This window comes from Meriones unguiculatus, chromosome 19 (genome assembly GCF_030254825.1).
Source record: "Meriones unguiculatus strain TT.TT164.6M chromosome 19, Bangor_MerUng_6.1, whole genome shotgun sequence".
NCBI classification, from domain to species: Eukaryota; Metazoa; Chordata; class Mammalia; order Rodentia; family Muridae; genus Meriones; species Meriones unguiculatus.
This window is the reverse complement of record NC_083366.1, coordinates 64,506,405-64,527,985: the sequence shown is the minus strand read 5'-3', so window position 1 is coordinate 64,527,985 and position 21,581 is coordinate 64,506,405. Positions and strand designations below refer to the sequence as shown.

General features: G+C 36.5%; 2 protein-coding genes across 3 annotated transcripts in view; one reads left to right on the top strand and one right to left on the bottom strand.

Annotated features, from left to right (window-relative positions):
- Cenpp (centromere protein P) overlaps positions 1–21,581 on the top strand; it is a 200,494-nt gene that overhangs the window by 36,668 nt on the left and 142,245 nt on the right. The gene's annotated exons all lie outside the window — the stretch shown is intronic.
- On the bottom strand, positions 571–20,502 carry Ogn (osteoglycin). Of its 2 annotated transcripts, none has more exons than XM_021658225.2 (7): positions 20,424–20,502; positions 19,197–19,439; positions 16,934–17,027; positions 10,425–10,583; positions 7,347–7,549; positions 5,775–5,870; positions 571–3,821 (listed from the first exon to the last, which is right to left on the bottom strand). In XM_021658225.2, the coding sequence occupies exons 2-7, from the start codon at positions 19,365–19,367 to the stop codon at positions 3,651–3,653; spliced, it is 894 nt and encodes a 297-aa protein (XP_021513900.1). In that variant the 5' UTR covers positions 19,368–19,439; positions 20,424–20,502; the 3' UTR covers positions 571–3,650. The 2 variants fall into 2 exon arrangements, with proteins under 2 accessions (XP_021513900.1, XP_060228256.1); XM_060372273.1 differs by lacking the exon at positions 20,424–20,502 and adding an exon at positions 19,624–19,713.

Here is a 21,581-nt window from a genome sequence, read left to right as displayed (position 1 = left end):
TCACAATCCCTTCCAATACCCCAAAACCATATAGGAGAAAAAAATTAGTGGGAGAGTGGTGGAGTTTTCTTTAGCTACTTTCTGCTGGTTAGGGTCGTTGAGTTCCTTGGGGCAAGTCCAATCTTCATTTCAGGATATCTCCAACTTTTTCTTATTCAACTGTTATCAGTAGCAACCAGGAGCAGCAGGAGGACAGAAGCACCTTCTTTCTCAGAGCCCCTACTTTCTCCAGGCTCTGGCCTTTATTTCCTCTCAGAGTCCTCAGAATTAAACTATCTGCACCTGGCAAAGAACATCTCTCAGAGCCCAGATGAGGCAAATAGTTTGCTGCTGTGGACAATCTGAATCAGTCCCATATCCTTGCTCTGGGATCAAAACAAAAACATGTTTACATGCACAACAAAGCTTCAACAACTTCACACATACACATACACGAACACACACACACACATACACACACACACACACACACACACACACACACACACGTTTGGTAGATGGAGCAAAACTCCCACCAGTTTACACATATACACACATACATATTGGGTGGACGAAGCAAACTCAAATGAGGAAGCTCCAAGAACTTTATTTTTTTACCCACAGCAAAATCTTTCAAGTAGTATAAAAATTACAATGTGATGACAGTCTTTTTTTCTTTTAGTGAGTGATCATGAAAAAACTTTTACATGAAAAACATTTTATGTATTACAGGTGAAGAAAACAAATTATTCCCAAGAACCCACATACATTCATACCTAAGCAAGTTATAGATTAACAAAGTGTAAGAAAGAAAGGTAATTTTCTCAGCCAGTTTCTCTTTACTAGTAGGCTGCAATTTGTGGTTACAAAGAAAGCATCAATTATCTTAAAAAGTAATCTTCTAAAAATCTTAAAAGAATCACAAATCTAAACTTTTTTATAAAAAATCATCCATTTCTGTTTTATATTCTTAGGCTGCACATCTACTCATTAAAAGTTGTTTTTTATGAAATCATATCAGGAAGGTGAGGCAAAAATGGGTACAAGAGAATAATCATCACCTTGATCACCAGTCCAACTTTAGTGAGTCATGTCAGTTAGTGCTAATTGGTCTGCCCATTGTTCTTGTTTCCAACCCCCAAAAAGTCCCTAAGATTTTTTACATCAGAGCCACCAACAAAAACATCTTATCCTAACCTTGCTCACAGTCCACTTCTCCAGATTCTAAGGGTGTTGGCCATTGCAAACACTGCGTCTTTTAGTTCTTTCTGAGGCTTGTTTGTTTATGTATTTTTTTGTAGTGTTTGTAAGGTGTAAATAATTTTTAAGATATTTCATTTTTATCTTACGTGTATTAATGTATTGCTGCACTTTGTAAGTATACCACATGAGTGCATTGTCAGTGGAGGACAGAAGGAGGAGAGTATTGGAGTCCTTGGTACTGAAGTTTTTGGTGCTAGAACCAAACCTGGATCTCTTTAGTTGTAATTGTCAAGAATAAAACACCTGTATAATAGAGTCAATTTTAGAGTCAATAATAATTTTACTTTGTTTTCTTTGGTTCATTCTGGATCTTATTTTTTAATATAAGTGTGTGTGACAAAGATGTAAACTACCTATGTTCAAAGTATCATACCTAGGAATCCCAAGTTATTTAAGTAATTTCTACAATTTACAATTTTTACCAATGTTTTTTTTCTCTCAATTATTAATTTATGTAAGCCATGGGCTTTCACTTTGAAATTTTACCTTATAATTATCTAATGTTATTTTCTCATTAAATTCTATTAAACAGAGAATATAGAATGCTGGGGATATAGCTCTGTGGTCTTGTGAAACATGTAAAAGGCACTGTGTTCAGTCTCCAGAACAACACCCAACCCCCCCCCCCATACCAAACTAACCATGTATCTTTGTATCCATGTTTAGATGAGTACGTTTTTCATGTGAAAGCCAGAAAATTAATAGACACACCTGAACATTGTTCAGTCTCAGTCTTGTCACTTTATTTCCATTGGCTTATTTAAGGTTATACAAATTTTATTTTTCATATAAACAGAACCCTTATATTTGGATAGATTTTACAAAGTTTATTGCAGATCTCACTTGTATGTACTATTAGGTACCATAAAAGTGTAAAAGTAGAACTGTGTTCAGTGCTCTTGGTGAGCATTTAGACACAGAAAATGATACAGTGGGATAAAGTTACTGTAATTAGCTTATAAAAATGAAGGAACTAGGGCTGGGTGTGGTGATGCAAGCCTGAAATCTCAGCACTCAGGAGGCAGAGGCAGGAGGATCTCTGTGAATTCAAGGCCCACCTGGTCTGCAAGGCAAGTTCAGGACAGCCAGGGCTACACAGAGCAACCCTGCCTCAAAAAAAAAAAAATAGTAAATACAGAGCAATAGTTGTGATCTTACAGATGCTGTAATGAAAAGTTTTGTCTGGATCAGCCTTAATGATGAAAGAGGAGTCGGTCTGGGTTAGGCCACAACAACAAGTGCTTAAAATGAGTGTTCTAGGAAGAACATGTAAAGTCTAATGTTTGCTTTAGAGTGGAAATTATATTAGTACTTTTATAGATGTAAAAGGTCAATATGTCTAAAACACTGTTATTTTGTGTTCAACTTCAAAGTAATATGTAGACTAATATTTGTGATTGAGCTGTGTACCTTCCTGTGAAGGTTAATTTTGGAACTTTAATCTGCATTGTTATTACTAGTAGACTGAAGATTAGGTTTTCACTATTATGTGTGTCTGGAAATCATGGCGGTTGAGAAATGGTGCTCACAGCTGTGTTGGGAATATCCAGTTTGTGAACTTGCACAGGTGAAGCTGCACACAGCACAACAGAATAAATTTTGTTTTCATTTCTTATATTTGAACAAATTTATCGATGAAATAATTCCTATACTGTGAAAAAGCTTACAGTTATTTCATATTTGAGAATCTTGAGAGTGAATGAACCTTATTATTCTCTGAGAAATGGGTAGGATTTTGATTTTTTTTTACAAAGTTTTTTTTTTAAAGTAATTGAATAAAGACTATATATGTGACCACAAAGCAGAAAACTGAACTTTTCTAAATTGGTTCTATAACAAAGAATAAAAATCTACTTTATTTGGAAATTTTCTCATACATATGTGGCTACCCTTTTCCGTAGGCTAAGTGAGAAACACAGTAAAATAGCTGCCTTGACAGAAAGTAAGTTTCTGCTTTATGGAGAATGCTGATGAGACCTAACAGTCAGCGGAAGGTCACTGGGAAAACTTGGCTTTTCAGTGTTTTGGAACATCTGCCTTAAAAGCTTTTGAGATACAGTAAATGTTAAGAAAGACAAACAGTTGAAAGTTTTTTGGAATTCTCTTACTTCATTAGTTATGGAAATGGCGTATCTCATGCTAGTGTTTATATAAAAGCGTGCTGTTTAGATGGCAGTCTAGTGTAAACTACCAGGAGTTTTTAATGATGTTTACTTTCACAATATTTTGTTTTGTACTAAGAGATTTGGGCTGGATTATTTTTGTAGTTACATATAAGAATTTTGGACATCTTTGTTTAAACATAAAATTCCATCATAGTGAGATGAAATGATAATATTAAACTAATGTTTATGCTTCTTTAGACATTAGGTACATGTACTTTAGATTATAAACTGCATTGATGGTGGTTAAAAGTATGACCCTATAGGTAATCTTTTTAAGCAGATAAAACTGTTTGGATGCTTTCCCAGAGCAATTGGATTGCCCTCCAAGCGAATCTCTTCAATACGGTCTCGAATATAGCGAGTGTCATTAGCCTTACAGAATGTATCATCTGTAATCGAAGATATGCTGTTGAACTGAAAATTAAAAGGAAAAATATTCAGTTTAAAATCAACCTTTTGTACATCATACAATAGGAACACATAAGATATTTTACAAATAGTGTGATCTTTTAAAAAAATAATTTTAAAAAATATTAGTTTGTGGAAATGACACCTGAACATATTTTTAAATGTACAGCATTGTTTTAGAATAATAGTTTATTCATTACTCAGAGTAGCATCTATTCAATCCTATTTGGAATATAGAAACATGTAAGCTATAGAAAGTATCCTATTTCGAAGTGTTAACTCAAAATGATACTGTGTGCTTAAATACTTCTTAAAGGTGTGAAAAAATAAGTTGAAATTCTTGTGTTTCTGAAATATCAACTTTTGCTCATTTTCATTTTTTTTCTCACTTTGGCAATTTCCACTTGATGCTATCCTATAAAACAAGCTTTAAAAAAAATCTCTAAAAGTACATGCTCACTTCTAATTGGAGAAAGAAGCACAAATCAGAAACTATGAGCCCAGTACTATTTGGAGAAAGAAGCACAGATCAGAAATCCTGAGCCCACTTCTAATTGGAGAAAGAAGCACAAATCAGAAATCCTGAGCCCACTACTATTTGGAGAAAGAAGTACCTAGGAGCTGAACAGCACCTCGTGTCAGATGCTGACACATTACCAGGTGGTTTAGCTTCCATCATCCTGTGTCCCCTCCTTCCCCTGTCCTCCACCACATTACAGAATGCTTCTTTGGTGAAGAGAAATTGAACCCCTAGGAAATTCTTAGATGATAGGAGTGCCTTTGCTTGTTTTTTATTCCCCCTCTCATAATTTTGATAATAAATTTTGAATTTTTATAATGAAGTAACTCATAGTACCACTCTAGAAAACTGCATGATAGGGGACAAACACACACATGCTTTGGATTATTCCTGCAGTGGGGACAGGGTTGTCAGACTGACTCTCGGACTTAGAGGGTCTCCATAGACTCAGTGCTATCAGAATTGAATTTTAGAATACCCAGCTGGTGTTGGAGAATTGGTTAGTAGTTAGAAAACGCCACACATTGTGTGTCACAGATGGTGTCAGGGAAAAGACATTCAGCTCTCTTGAATTTGGCCTGTTAAAACAGACAACACAATTCCTACCACTGGTTATGGTTCCTGTGTATGTCTCAATTCTGATTGGTTATTACTGCCCGTGTTGTTTTCTTCATTGTCCTTAGTGTGGTCACTATCAAGGGAATCCCCTCTTCTGGGATGGCAGACAAACAAAAACACCACATAGGCATCCTAGCCTTGTGATCATGCTCTTGGTTTTGCCTCCAACATCTATCTCAGATCCCAGGGTTCCATTTATATAGACAGTGACAGTGATTGTCTGATACCCATCCCTTCCTCACCCCAGTCACTTTCAGCCAGAGAAATAAGGAGCTAAAGAATGCCATAAATGAAAAAAATTAAATGCTCAATGATAAAACACATGTCTGCTTTGTGTGAGGCCCTGTATCCAGTCCCCAGCCCTACTTAAAACTACTACAGACTGACTAGGAAGTGCCTAAAGATGTGTTCTGCTTAAGAACAGATGTTCGGGGCTGGAGAGATGGCTCAGTAGCTAAGAGCACTAGCTGCTCTTCCAAAGGTCCAGGGTTCAATTTCCAGTACCCATATGGCAGCTCACAACTGTGTATAACTCCAGTATTAGGGATCCAACACCCTCACACAGTCATACATTCAGACAAAACACCAATGTACATGAAATAAGTCATTTTTAAAAAGGATAGACATTATACTTCCTAGACTGGTCTACTTAGTACACTCTGGATTTGACCTGTGATTCTTATATGGGCATTAAGTAATCACACTGCTTTAGTGATGTAAACCTAATTAGACATATAAATGAGTGAGGTTTTTTATTGAATAATAAAAAGAATGGCTCCATAGTTAACGAAAGCTAGTTATTGTGCAAAAACCCGTTGTACCTGAAGGTGAATTACACGTAGACTTTCTGGTAAATTAGGAGGCACAGATTCCAGATCATTATGGTCCAAATAGAGGAAAGAGAGTTTATTCAGTTTCTATAAAGAAAAATTGGAATGTTACTGAGGTCTATGCATTTCTTCACATTCAAATAATGTATACTTTAAAAATAATATTGATGTAGTAAGCACATTTCAGTAATAACAATATTGACATAAGTTTGTTATTTTGATTATTATTGTTTTGATCTTATAAGCAGTGTTTTTGGTTTTTTTAGACATGATATCTAACAGCTCTGTTGCATACTCCACCTTTCTCTGACCATTCATCTCATCCCTGAATACTCAGCCTTTGAAATTTGTTTAGGGACCACCTGTGTAAGATCGACAATTGAGTCCTTCAAGTTTTTTGAGAGTCCCGAGCTTTCTATAGAAGTACTACCTAGTTCTAGAAAGATGGCTACTCCTAAGCAAAATGTTGCTTTCCCAAAGCAATTTATCAGACATGCAATTTAACATGACATATGTTTTCCCATGAGGGATTTATGTTGAAATATTCTTTATAATCAGTAACTTACTACTGTCTATGATTGTATGCTGTTGTTTCAAATGTAATTTCTTTTATAGTACTCTTAATCTTTGTTTGCATCCTGTGCTGCCATGCAGATTTTATTATTGCTAGGAGTGAGGGTGTCTCGCCACAAAACTACCTTAAATTTGTAGTCCTCCCTCAGCTTCCCAAAAGTTGGGATTACAGGCGTGTTCTACTATTCCCCACTTGCTAATTCTTTTATATGCTATTATTTCAATCTTTCTCTTTTTTTCAATTTTTAAAAAATTACTTGCATGTGTTCCTGTGTATAAGCCATAGAGCACATGATGAAAGCTAGAGGACAACCGATAGCAGCTGGATCTCTGCTTCCATGTTTGACCTAGGGATAGAACTCAGATTGTCCAACTTGACAGCAAGCACCTTTATGTGCTGAACCATCTTCCCACCCCTCTATCCTTTCTTAAACATTCTACCTTTCTACCATATTCACACCAACTTTCTATCTTTCCAGAGCTGCTTTTATTTGGATTATAGTAACCTGATTTTATTGTAGTTATTGCAACCATACCGCATTAAATAAACTAGGCAATTGTATCATTTTTATGCGAACTTGCCCAATATCTCTTTTGTGAAATCCAAAATGTTTAAACCTCCCTCCCTCCCTTCAGTGGAGGAGTGTTTTAACAGGCCAAATTCAAAAGAGGTGAATGTCTTTTTCCTGACAGCATCTGTGACACACAATGTGTGGTGTTTTCTAACTACTGACCAACTTAAAAATTAACACTGGCTCAGTGAGGTACCTCAGCTATTAATGCACTTGCTGCTAAGCTTGATGACCTGAGTTCCACTCCCAACACTCACATGGTAGAAGGAGACAGTCAACTTCCACAAGTTATCCTTGACCTCTGTGTGTATACCTGGTATGTGCCCACACACAAAATAAATAAACACACAATAAATGTAAAAAAAAAGTTAAAATATAATCACAGATACTGTGTTCAGTCATACTATGTCATACTTACTTTGAATGTGTTTGCTTTAATTCCTTTACTCTTGATTTTGTTGTGTTTGGCATTAAGTAAAGTAAGTTTTGGGGGAAGAACTGGAAGTCTTAGTAGTTGGTTTTCAGCAAGTGTAAGTTCTTCTAACAGAGAAAGTTTTGAAAAAGTACTATCTTCTATGTCTTCTATCAAATTTCCTGTAAAGTCAAGTCTTCTTAAATTAGCTTGAGGGAAATAAATACAGAAATACGATGTTAGAATCTCATTGTCACAGATCATTCAAGGCCTTAAGTTTTGGCTTAGGGTCTAGGATAGAATTAGTAATTCAGTCACGTTCATTTTGCAGAGTTGATAATCTAACTGCAGCCTGGTGCTGGAATTTCAGAGGTGTGGAAAGTGAACCCCGAGCTTCATGCTTGGTAGGCAAGCACTCTACCACTGAGCTACAGTCACAACCCCATAAGTAAAGTTTTGTTGAGCACTGGCTGTTTTAGTGCCTAACAAGATGCCTTTTCTTACTGTGCTCTTAGAATGTGGTCTTAGAATGGGTTCAGAAGGAATCTTACAGTTCATATTCTTTCCATCTTTCTCTGACATTGTTATGCACAAACCTCAAAGGAAATTTTTACTGCATGTCACAGAGAATAATTGTGGTTAATTTGATTTAGTCATGTAACTGTTTTTTTAAATTTTGGCCAGCATGTTGCATTATAATTGTGGGTATATTGTATTAACCCTATCAATACCTTATTTAACAAAAACAAAGGCAGAAATATACCCTGATTTGTTAATGCAGTCCAGACTGAGAATTTGATACATATTCACTCATTCATTGTCTCTCTTCCTCTGTTGGGGCTATCTTAGGCTGAGATGGTTAGAATATAGTTTCTTTTCATTCATAGTAGCTGTTTTTCTAAAAGGTTGTTGCAATACTGAATTAATGAATACAAAGCCATTGCTTCTTGGAGAGTTCCAGAGGCAGGTGCTTAAAAGGTTCTGCTCACTCATTTTTGCCAACCAATTAATGTGAATCTTGCTTTATGTATGTTTGCTTGAAGACAGCGTAATATACCCTTTGGATTCATGAACACTGAAAAAACTCATGCTTGAGTGAAATTTTTCTAACACTTGCATTTTCTGCATAGGCTCACCATGCATTTTGAAATATTAGATGAAATACTATACTTGCTGCCATTTCAACCAGCATTTTTAGTATAAAGCAGAAAAAAGGGAAAACCATGATGCTACGTGTGCTGACTAACACACTGCCACAGTTTATGTCGACTGAAAGTAGAGCATTGCTCCGTTAATCCTCAGTTGGAAATGTTTGAGCACTCAGCTTTGTTGTTATTGCTCTGTGAATTTCTGCTAGTGATCATAAACACCCTGGAGATTGAATCTGTGACTTCATCTGTGCTGGGCCCGTGCTCCAGCACTGAACTACATGTCCAGAAAAGTTTATTTGCCAATACGGTATGTATACCTACGGTCCTTCAGTCTGCAACTTAGACTTGGTGGCAGCATGGTTCCAGGTACGCTTAATATTGTGAATGTTAAAGAAGCTGGGGATATGTCACAGTAGTACAGAGCACTTGACTAGTGTGGGGCAAACTTTGGACTCAACTGGTGCACTCCCAATAAATAAGGAAATGAAATGAAGTGAAGCCAGTGTGTTTCTTGGTTGTGTTTTTCTTAGGAACCTTGATGACCTAGGCGTCTAGCAAACTGGCAAAGACTGAGTGATCCAGGCCTGGGACTTGGTACTGCCAAAAGGGACAGTAGAATGCGAACCACAATTAGTTCAGTTAAAGTTGCCAGAACTCCAAAAGGCGAATTGCTAATGACCTGGCAAAGAGTTAAGCACCACTGTTTCACAATTGTGTCAACTAAGGGGCGTTGTTGCTTTTTATGCTTATGAGTACAGCCTTGTATTTTAAAAGTTATTCTCCAGATATTTTTTCTTTTTTTAACTTTTATTAATTACACTTTATTCACTTTGTATCCCCCCATAAGCCCCATCCTCCTCCCCTCCTAATCCCACTTCCCTTCCCCTTCTTCACGCATGCCCTTCCCCAAGTCCACTGATAGGAGGTCTGCCTCTCCTTCCTTCTGATCTTAGTCTATCAGATATCAGGAGTGGCTACTTTGTCATCTTCTGTGGCCTGGTAAGACTGCTCTCCCCTCAGGGGGAGGTGATCAAAGAGCAGATATTTTTTAAAAGATTGTTAATTATGTGTACATGTGTTTGTCTATATGTGCGTAAGTGCATGTGTGAGTTCAGGTGCCAGAGGAGTCAAGACAAGGGTATCAGATCCCCTGGAGAAGAAGCTACATGTGGTTGGAGCTGGAGTTGTGAACCACCTGATATGGGTTCTGGCATCAAACTGAGAGGTCCTCTGGAAGAGCACCAGACACTCTTAAACACTGAGCCATCTCTCCAGATTCCTACCCTGATAGTTTTAATGTGTATCCAGATTTAAGAGTTGCAAGTTCAGCAAGGTGTGTTGGCACACACCTTTAATCCCAGCACTCTGGGAGCAGAGGCAAATGTATCTTTGAGCTTGAGGCCAACCTGGTCTAAAAAGTGAGTCCAGGGTAGCCAAGTGTACACAGAGAAACAAACAAATTTTAAAAAGAGTGGCAAGTTAAAGGAGCCATGTGCTTGAAATCCTAGCATATGGGAAGTGAGGGCAGGAGGGGAGGAGTTCAAGAGCATCCACCTCTACTGTATACTGAGTTCAAGGCCAGAAGAAAACGAAACAATAAAAAGGAAAATAAAGGTAGTTTATGTATTTATGGTCAAAGTGGAAAATATCTAGTTAGTTGGAGAAGCATCCTGGTCATGCTGATGTTGCTTACCACCTGAGGCACTCTGTAGCTTGAAGTATTGGTCTTGAGATGATACCTATGTCAGACAGAACAGCAAATCACCAGGAAAGAATGATCAGAGAAGTCTGTTTGGAAAGGAGATTTTTCCAGTAAGGAAAAAATGATTTTTGTAAAGTGTATGTGGTATACTTGAATGCTCCAGCAGTGCTGACCTTATATATAATAAGTGGAAAATAGGAAGAACATTTGGCTTTTATATTTTAAACTTACGCATGTCTGCAAAATCTTTGGCAGTCAGCTTTTTAATTTTGTTGAATCGTGCATAAAGATAAGCTGATTCCTTTGGCAGTGGTGGCACAGAGTCAATGTCAACTTCTTCACAGTATACGGAGCCACTTAAACAGACACACAACAGGCATGTGGGCATTTCTAAATTAGGAGACAAAATTGTAAGTATAAACTAATTTGAAAATATTTATCATCTGATTGTAAACATTTTGTTATATTGAATGCTGCGATTTGAAAAGGTATGCTACAGAATCATTGGTGATATCAGGAAAGTAATTTATAGTAACTGACAACCTGTATTGTGCTTAATAATTCATCAGAATTTTATTTAAAGTCTGTAGTTAACATAGCTTATCACTTTATTTATTCTTACTGTATGTGTGTAAAGGGTGCACACATGCCACAGCAGGTTTGTGGAGCTCAGAGAACAACTTGCAGGAGATAATTCTTTCCTTCTACTGTGTGGATTTAACTCAGGTTGTTGGGCTTGGCAGCAATACTTTTACCTACTCTGCCATCCTGTTGGTCCCTTTTTGTTGTTTTTGTTGTGATTGTCTGAACCTGACGGAAGGCGCCATTTTCTTACTTGAATTTTAAAAATATCTACAGTGCAGAAGTTAAGATAAATAAAGGGTTGATATGTCAAGTTTGATGTGTTAAAAACATTTTTCTTTTTTATTGTTATTTTTATTTTATTTTTCTTTATTAATTACACTTTACTCACTTTGTATTCCCCCCCCGTGGTTCCCTCCCTCCTCCCGCCCCAATCCCTCTCTTCCTCCACCCTCTGCATGCATGCCCCTCCCCAAGTCCACTGATAGGGGAGGACTTCTTTTCCTTCCTTCTGATCCTAGTCAATTAGGTCTCATCAGGAGTGGCTGCATTGTCTTCTTCTGTGGCCTGGTAATGCTGCTTCCCCCTCAGGGGGAGGTAATTAAAGAGCAGGACAATCAGTTCATGTCAGAGACAGTCCCTGTTCCTATGACAATGGAACCAACTTGGACAGTGAACTGCCATGGCCTGCATCTGTGCAGGGGTCTTAGGTTATCTCCATGCATAGTCCTTGGTTGGAATAGCAGTCTCAGAAAAGACCCCTGTGCTCAGATTTTTTGGTTCTGTTGCTCTCCTTATGGAGCTCCTGTCCTCTCCAGATCTTACTGTTTCCCCCTTCTTTCCTAAGATTCCCTACACTCTGCCCAAAGGTTGCCCATAAGTCTCAGTATCTACATTGATAGTCTGCAGGGCAGAGCTTTTCAGAGGTCCTCTGTGTGAGGCTCCTGACTTGTTCCCTCTTTTCTCCTTCTTCTGATGTCCATCCAGCCTCTTTGCCTTTCTGGATAGGAATTGAGCATTTTAGCAAGAGTCCTCCCTCTTGATTAGTTTCTTTAGGTGTACAGATTTTAGTAGGTTTATCCTATATTATATGTCTAAATGAGTGAGTATATACCGTGTGCATCCCTCTGCTTCTGGGATAGCTCACTCAGGATGATCTTTTCCAGATCCCACCATTTACCTGCAAATTTCATGATTCCTTGTTTTTTTATTGCTGAGTAATATTCCATTGTGTAGATATACCACAATTTGTGCATCCATTCCTCCACTGAGGGACATCTGGGCTGTTTCCAGCTTCTGGCTATTACAAATAAGGCTGCTACAAACATGGTTGAGCAAATGTTCTTACTGTATACTTGAGAATCTTTTGGATATATGCCTAGGAGTGGTATAGCTGGATCTTGAGGAAGTGCTATTCCTAGTTGTCTGAGAAAGTGCCAGATTGCTTTCCAGAGTGGTTGTACAAGATTACATTCCCACCAGCAGTGGAGGAGGGTTCCCCTTTCTCCACAACCTCTCCAGCATGTGTTGTCTCTTGAGTTTTTGATCTTGGCCATTCTGATGGGTGTAAGTAGATGACAGTAGTTATTGACATTAGAAATCCCAAGTGAAAGGAACAAGCCATTGGCTTGGAAATCAGTCATTGGTGGGAAGCATTAGAAATCCTACTTGAGATCTCACTGGGAGTGGCTCCACTGTGGGCGCTCATTTAGATCCCTGGAGAACTGCCTTGGTTGGAAGTATTCCACCCCATTCGTCCCTCCCTACTCTCTCTTCCACTCCCCTCTGCATCTTTCACTGTTTGAAAAGCAAAGGGCTTTCTCCCTAGGGTTGGAAGCAGTGGATAAATGGATCTAGCTGACCTTGAACTGGAACCATGAGTCAGAATAAATCTTTTCCGTCTAGTATTTGTCCCAGTGATGAGAAAGCTAAGAGTCTTTCTACTTTTAGCCACTTAGATAATATATGTTGTGTTATCTTAATTGTTTTAAATTGCATTTTCCTAGCAATTTATTTTGTGACTTCCACAAAGAGTCTACCAAGTTTTTCCTTTTTCCTTTTAGTTTTGTGTTATTACTGAAGTATAAACATATATTGTAAGTATACGTTATTTCTAAGATTTACAGTTTAATAAGTGTTTTGCCCAATTGTAATGTGTTTGTCTTCTTGCCAGTGTTTTTGAAGTATAAACATTTAAAATTTTAGTGAATAATTTATGCTTTTATGGTGCATGCATTTTTATTGTATTTAAGAAATTACTCACTAAGCACCCTAAATAGCAAGCTTTCTTTGCTGTGACAAGATACCTGAGATAATCAGATTTAAAGGTGGTACTCTCTGACTCGGTCACTCTCTGACTCAGTTTCAGAGGGGTTTTTGCTTGTTTGTTTGTTTTTGTTTTTTGTTTTAAAGATTTATTTATTTATTATTTGTACACTGTTCTGTCTGCATGTATGTCTGCACACCAGAAGAGGGCACCAGATCTCACTATAGATGGTTCTGAGCCACCATGTGGTTGCTGGGAATTGAACTCAGGACTTTTGGAAGAACAGCAGTTTTAGACCATGATCAGTTGGCGTCATTGACTTTCATCGTGGCAAATAAATAAATAAATGTAAATCTAAAAATAACTACCATCAGCTGAGGCCAAATCTTCAATATATGAGCTTTTACAGGGGTGTTTAAGATCCAAAACTTAGCAATAATTACAATGTTCTCCTTTGTTAATTCTAGAAATTTAAGCTTCTTAAAAGAAATTTGAACATTTTAAGTTAACTTTTTAGATTTAATTATTTTATAATATTGGTGTTTTGCTTGTATGCATGTGTGTGCACCACATGTGTACCTAGTGCCTAAAACGGTCAGAAGAGGGCTGTGGATCCCCCGGAACACTGGAATTGCGGATGCTTGTGAGCCACCAGTTGGGTGCTGGCAACTGAACCTGGGTGCCTTTAACCACTGAGCCATCTCTCCAGACCCTTGTGTTAGCTCTGAAATATGTGCTATCAGGAATAATCAAGATTCTTTATTCTTTGGGTGCTTTCAACATGACTTCTGGAAAAATTTATCTTTTCTTCATTGAATTGCCAACACTTTTTCAGTAACCACTTAACCATTTAATCAATACCTATTTCTGGACTCAAGTATTGCATTAATCTTCCTATACTTCTTTATTTGGAGATGCTTGCCACAACATGCCTGTAGCATCACAGAACAATGAGGAAGGGTAATCTCTGTCCTTCCACCACTGAGTTCCAGGGACTAACACAGGCCATTAAACTTGGTGGCAAGTGCTATTCCGGATCACTGGCTTTTTAAAGAAACTTTTATCTAATAACATAGTTAGTAGTATCTTGATTCCTATGCTTTTATAATATGTTTTGCTTTTAGGTAGTAAACCATCCAACTTTATTTTTGTTTAACACTGTTTTGGATTCTTGTGTCTTTTCCATGTGCTTTACATTTATACATATATTTTCATGTTTTGATAAATAATTTAAAATTAGGTATACCTCTTACTATTTATGATCAGAGTTATTGTCAACATCTCATGATATCTCAAACCCATTTTGCATTTCCCTACTCCAGTCCTGAAATTGGCAATCTTTTCTCTGTCTCTCAGTGGAGAATGATGCAGAATCTGGCTGGTTAAAAATGCCCTGTTACCGAGGCTGACCTTGAATTTCTGATCCTCTTGCTCTCATGATCTGAGATTGCAAGCATATATTACTATTAACAGTTTTTGCTGGGAACTCAAACCCAAGATTTTCTGTGTGCTAAGCAAGCAGTTTAGCAACTGAACTACACCCTAGCCTTCCCTTTTCCTTTGCATTGTATTTTCTTGGGTGGATGTTGCCAGTGTTTGGGCTGCTGGATTATTGGCAGTACTTTGTAACTGCCAATAGTGCTTTAGTGATTTTACGTTTTTGTTTTTTATTTTGGATATGGGTCTTTAGGGTAAAATTCATAAATGTGATGCCTGTTTCAAAAAGTAAATATGGGCTAAGGATGTTGCTTAGTGGTGCTTCCCTCTCACACGGTTGGCCTTGGTTTGGAGCACCCCCTCCCCACACACACATAAACAAAACAAAACAAACAAAAACAAGTAAATCTATTTTGATTTTGTTAAATATTACCAAATTCCTGTCTGGAAGTGTTGTCCTAATTCACATTTCTTCTTGCATGTATTAGAATATTTGTTACTATACAACCTTGACTTGGGAATATGTTGATATGTTGTCTTCATTTTTATCAGTCAGGTTAAGTAAGTATGGAATATCAATATATTTTTCTTTAATAAAAATGTGATTGAACATCTTTTTATATATTTAGTGTCACTTTAAAGTCATTTTGTTAAGTCTTCATAACTTTTCCCATTTTCCAAATGTATTCTTAGATTTTAAATTAAAAATATTGTTGTTTATTTGTTTGCTTTGTGTGTATGTGCATAAACATTTGTGCTTGCCATGTTGTATATGTGGAGGTTGGAGTACAAGTTACAGGAGTTCCTTCTGTCCAATATGTAGGGCCTGGGGATTGAACTCAGAAAGTCAGGACTTGGCCCTGAGCTGTGTTACTTACTGGTCGTCAGATGGATTTTGTTCAGTTTCTTTTCTTCAATTTATTCTTTATAAATTAGAAATATTACATCTTCATAACATATTGCAAATATTCTTTCCATTTTGGGTTATCTTTTGCTCTATGCAAAAGTGATTTTTTTGTAATTTTATGGAGCAATTTTTAAAATCTTTACTATTAAAATATTTGGGTTTCCCAGACTGTCGGCCAATTCTTTAAGGCTTTATGTTACACCTGCAGAGCCTTAATTTTTTTAAGTTTTTTTTTTCTATTTTTATGAAATATGCAACTAATTTATCTCTCTCCAATAGGCTATCTAGTTCTCCTAGACTCTGTTACTTAAAATATTTTTCCCTTGGTGACTGAGTGCTTGAGTACTTTTCCATGCTTAAATTATAGACAACAATGGCTTTGTGTTTCTGTTTATGTCTGATATTTTTAATCTGTGTCTTTGTTAGTGCACTGTCTCCAACTTGTTAAACATGATCTGTGTTACCTGACACTGTTCAGTGATTCCACGGCTATTTTTGCATTTTTTCTTATATGCATTTCTATGTATTTTAAGAATCAACTATGTATTTTAGAATCAACTTTTCTAGCATTCTCAAAATTTTGTTAATTTTACTGGGATTGTGTGAATTTAGAGAATGATATCTTTATGGTATTGAGTCATCCTGTTCAAGAAAAGGATATCGCTCCAACTATTCAAGCCTATTTTGACTAAAACACTTGCCAGATTTTTAGGATGTGTTTTCTGTTTTGGCTTATTTTATTTTAGCAAGATAAGAATTGTTGTGTATGGGTTTTCTCATGCTTTCATGTGAGACCAGGTTTTATGATATAACAAGAATAAATTAAATATGGGAACTCTATAAAGTAGTTTGTTATTTTACAGTAATCTCCCTATTGTTTTTATTGAAACAGATATTATAGTTATGTAGAGTCATTTTTGTTTCTTCTTTGCGTTTTTCTTTTTTGCTTGCTGCCTTTTAAAGTATTAGTATTGAATTTAGGGCCACATGCAAACACTACCAGCACATGTCCAGCTTCTGTGAGTTTCTTGAAGATAATAGTTAATTGTATTATATTTACCTCATCCTGTCTATTGATTGGATTTGAAAAATAATCTTCAGCTCTTTCTTGTTTATTTTTGAGATGTCTTGTTATGTAGCCTTTGCTAGCCTGAAACTTCCTATGTCTAGGACTGACTTTGAACTCATTGAGATCTATCTGTCTGCCTTTGCCTCCCAAGTGCTGGGATTAATAAAGGTGTATGCTACCATGCCAGGCTTTTGAATTAATTTTACGTAGGCAGAAACATAGATTTTTCTAAAAGAGAGGTTTAGACAACATGTTGGGTGCTCCTGAGTATTCTGGTCCACAGTGTTCACTCGTAGTGGAAATGTAGGTGATGTGCACTTCCCATGCAATTATAGACTTCACCATTGGAGGTGAAATTTCAGTTTATAATTTACTATGTTTTGAGACAATTTTAATTACTACAAAAAATAAAATTTCTTGTAGGGTATTTTTAAATGATGCTTTTCAAAAATAATGGATGATAGTTTGTTTATACTTACCATCATTTTCTTTATTGGTTGGTAATGACGGTATAACCTCATCATTTTGTAACTGAAGATTTTTCTCATCAGGAATTATCAAAGTTTCATTTTCCTATTGTAAAGTTAGAAGTTTGTTATCAGGTGAGATAAGTCATGAGTCTGACGCTAAACTGGAGGGATCACAAACATATCTCATAGTCATAACTAGAGCTATTTCATTAAGATTTTGTTTTATGTGTGTCTGTGTGTGTGTGTGTGTGTGTGTGTGTGTGTGTGTGTGTGACATACATGTTGGACAAAGGACAAGTTTCAGAAGTCAATTCTCTCCATCATGTAGGGCTCTGTGGCTGTAAGAGACTATCTTCCTCAGCAGAGCTCTTCTTCAGCACTCTGTAAAGATTTTATTTGTAATTCCATTTCTTATTAAATCACACTGTAAATAATCTAGGTAGAATATGCATTCCTGAGTAAGCAAATCAACTTTTTAAAAAAATTTGTTTCCATTGGCTGAACTCAGTACTTGGTATTAACATATTGACAGTTCTCTGAGTGGGAATGAACGTTTTTCTAATGTGAAACTACTCCTTATAGTTTTTCATCCGTTGCTATCCTTCTGAGTATCAGTACAGGAATAGCACACTTCTCACGGTCACAATTAGAGCTGTGTAATTAGAATGTAAAGTACTGAGTGCATTCTTTCATGATCTGGATGCCTCCCTGATTTGGCCTTAGGATGGATCCTTTTTATTCTAGCCTCTTCACCTGATCAGGCCCTTGGTGTAGGCTGTTCATGCTATGTAACTGGAGGTTATCATTCCCTCTGTCCTCTTTTCAGAGAATGTGTTTTCTGCTAGTAGACCATAATTTAGTACATGGGGTCCTACTCACTCTTCCTTTCTCTCTCTCTCTCTCTCTCTCCATGTTATCTCAGTAGACTCCTGACCTTGTCCTTGGCCCTAATTTTCTCATCTCTGTACTGCCTAAACCTATCAGTCTTCCCCACTGAATTCTCCACTTCACACAAATATTGGTCCACACATTTACATTGATGTAAAACTCCTTAAAGCTCCATGTAGTTAAGCAGAAAGCTTTAAGATTCGATGACTTTTGAAAGTATCTTGCATTTAGCTGATAGACTCAGATCATTCCAGTAAGACAGTAGGTTACGAGATTTTTTTGTTGTTTTGTTTTGCTTTTTAACCTGAAGCTGTTGCTAGAGAAGCTTGTCTGTTTTGTCTTAACCATGGGTAAAAATAATACCAGTATCTTAACTCATTCCTTTGGAAAATAAGAAACTGTGGCATTAACATCAGCTCAACGAGATTTTTTTGTTGTTTTGTTTTGCTTTTTAACCTGAAGCTGTTGCTAGAGAAGCTTGTCTGTTTTGTCTTAACCATGGGTAAAAATAATACCAGTATCTTAACTCATTCCTTTGGAAAATAAGAAACCGTGGCATTAACATCAGCTCATTGTGAATTAGGACAGGGAAAAAAAGCAGTTTGGACTGGCTGATCTTAAAATGTTCACTATCTGACTTGTAGTAAAAAGAATTTTTAAAGTAGTAAATGTTATGAATCTGACTCTAATTTTCCAGTGTATGTGTGCATGACACACAGTAGGTAGTACATAGTTTTATGCCATGTTAATGTCCTCCTCCATCCAGTGTCCATTTCTGTATGCCCAGAAAAAAACACAACTATTGCTTTGTTTTTAAAGGTTGGATGTGAGTGTTGTGATACAAAAGCCACAACTCAGTGACATCTTATTATAGAACTTTGGTAGAAATTGATAGAGTCAGAACTGTTAAACGTGATTACAAATAGTAAGATTTACAGTAAGTAGTTTTTTATTTGTTGCCACTCTTATGTGATTGGCATGCATAACTAGCAAGTAGTCTTATATTTACTTCCTAAGACTGTATTTTACTGAATTCTATAAACATAAATTGATAATTCATCTTTTCCTAATTTATTGTTGAGGCAATATAACAAGAAACTATAGGAAATTATATAACATTTTTTAACATAAATTTCAGATATCATCTTGAAGATTAACATTTCTTAAATTTTAATTTAAAATGTAAATTTTCTCTAGCTACTTTCTGTTTACCATAGCTACTAGTTATTAATTCAGGAATCATGCATACTTGAAAAATATAATTACTTTAAATCTTAAAATGCCTTTCTCAGTCTTAACGTATCAAACATTGAATTTAAGAGGAAAACTATGCATTCAAATGGGTATCATTTTAGAATAAAAATTTAAAATAGAAATTAAATACCTTAATATATTTTCCATCCAGGTGTTTATCATCATAGTCCTGGTGGTTAACTGTAGTTTCTTCAGAATTATCTGTTCCATACTCAGTGTGCAAGTCGAGTTGAGTTTGAGGTGCTGGCTGCGTCAGAGGCACCAACAGTAGCAGGAAAAGTGTGGAATGCACAGTCTTCATCTCAGCAACTAAGGTGACTGGAAGTTAGTAAACTAGTGACCTGATGACTGTGGAACAAAACTCTTTTTTTCCCTGGAAATAAAGAATGTAGACCATGGAAGCAGTATTTAAAAGCTTGCAGGATATTTTGGCACTGTGTATGCAGCAGGGGCTAGAGAACAAGTATTTAACCCTTAGTGTTCCTTAATTAGATACTAACAGTTTTATATGTCTAGTGAAGATGCTCAAAAATTCAGAAAGTGGTTTTATTTCTTACCTATCAAAAATTTAGAGCTGTTGTTAAGTTTATCAACAGTCAAATGCCTTGAGTAGGGGTACTTGTATGTAGTCAAAATCTTCTCAGGATACCTGCAGTATAAATGGTTAACATGAAGATCCATGATCCTGTGTCATGTGAGTTAAAGATATCATATTTCAGGTTGCTGCTTTAAAGTAACTCTTGATTCATATTGATGTAAAAGAAGCAGTTCTGAGAAAAGGTTTAAAACTTAAACTTTAAAGCTTAACATCCTAAAAAGTAGACATTAGCACCTTTAAGTTGCATAGAATATAGGGAAAAACATTTAATTTCTCTAGTTTCATAAATTTAACAGGTTGTCATAGCTTAGTTAACGGTGTTGCCTTTTTAAGCTTAAATTATGAAAAATTCAACAATACCACTGCAGACTAGGGTAATTTAAAACCTTAAGCAAGGAACTTTGGAGAATGTACTGGAAAGATTCTCACCAGTGAATTTTAACTGATGAGTCCACATTTCAGACATTTTTAAAACTACAGACAGACTCACTAAGAGGTGCTGATGCTACATTTACAGATGCCAGTTTGTCAGAAACCCAGTGGTTGGGATTTCAAAATAAAAGGGTTTGTAACTTTTTCTGCACCCAGTTCTTATCTACATCACTGTTAAAGTTATAAAATAATGTATGAAGGTATTGTTGAAAATAATTCTTCAAGGAAAATGAAACTTATACTACAGATTACTTTACATTTATTAAGACATTTAAAAGCACAGTTTAACTCAGAGTATTTAAATTAGTATTTGAAAAACAAGCCTACCTTAGGATCTGGGTGAAATCCTGTGTGGTTTTCCTCAATAGGTGTTCATGCCTGTGCACTAATCCCAAGTGGGATGGTGAATGAGCAACGCTGTGGAATTGTTTCAAACTGTTGAATAAAGTTTCAGGGCCCAATAGCATAAATCCCATGTGGAATTCAACAGCAGATTCCATGTGGTAGGAATCTTTGCCAACATTCCTTCTCTGGGGTGAAACGCAGGTTGTTACACGAGAAAATGTGCTGCAGATGTTTGAAACTGCAGCACCAGGGCAGTTGCAGTGTATTGCAGTCCAGATCCCTTTACCTTATGCTGTAATCTTTTAGTGAATATTAGTTTATAAAAATAAATCTTTTTAAAATCATGCTTTTATTTTTGTGCTTTCTGGCATAGAAAACATTTACTTTTGAATGAAGTAGAACACCAAGCCAAACATAGTCTTTGGTTTTAGTTTAGTGAGGACTAACAATTTTGTTCCCATACTATAAGAATCACTTTCCCCTAGTTGGGCTGTCTTATCACTCTCCAGTGGGAGAGGATGTACTTTGTCTTGCTGTGACTTGAGATGCCAGGGTGGATTGGTACCACTTGGGGTCTTCCCCTTCTCTGGGTGGAAGAAAGCATATTGGAGGTGGGGAGTGTGGGGGTGGACTGGGAGGAGAGGAAGAAGGGGCCTGGGATCAGGATGAAAAGTGATTAAATGAGTAAATAAATGGAAAGAGAATTTATATGTAAAGTAAGTTTTAAGACAAATTATTTTGTAGTTTTGTCCTTTGGTTTTTCATTCCTTTATTTTAGTTTAGTTCATAAGAATGTAAAAATAGCTTTTAACAAGTTTGATTCCATAATTTTGTAACTGAAACTTTTTACTGAATGGAATTTTATATTACATTTGAAAACTAAAGTAGAGGCTGAGTGTAAAATTTTTACAGAATGAAATTTCATGTTAAATTTGAAAACCAAAGTAGTGCCTGGGTGTATTGGTGCACATATTTAAATCCCAGGGCTCAGGAGGCATAGACAGGTGGATCTCTGCTAGTCTGGTCTACACAGTGAGTTCCAGGCCATCCAGAGCTACATAGTGAGATCCTGTCTTAAAACAAACACAAAACAAAACTGAGGTAGTAGCATAGATAGCATCGTTAAAGGCTCACATATCT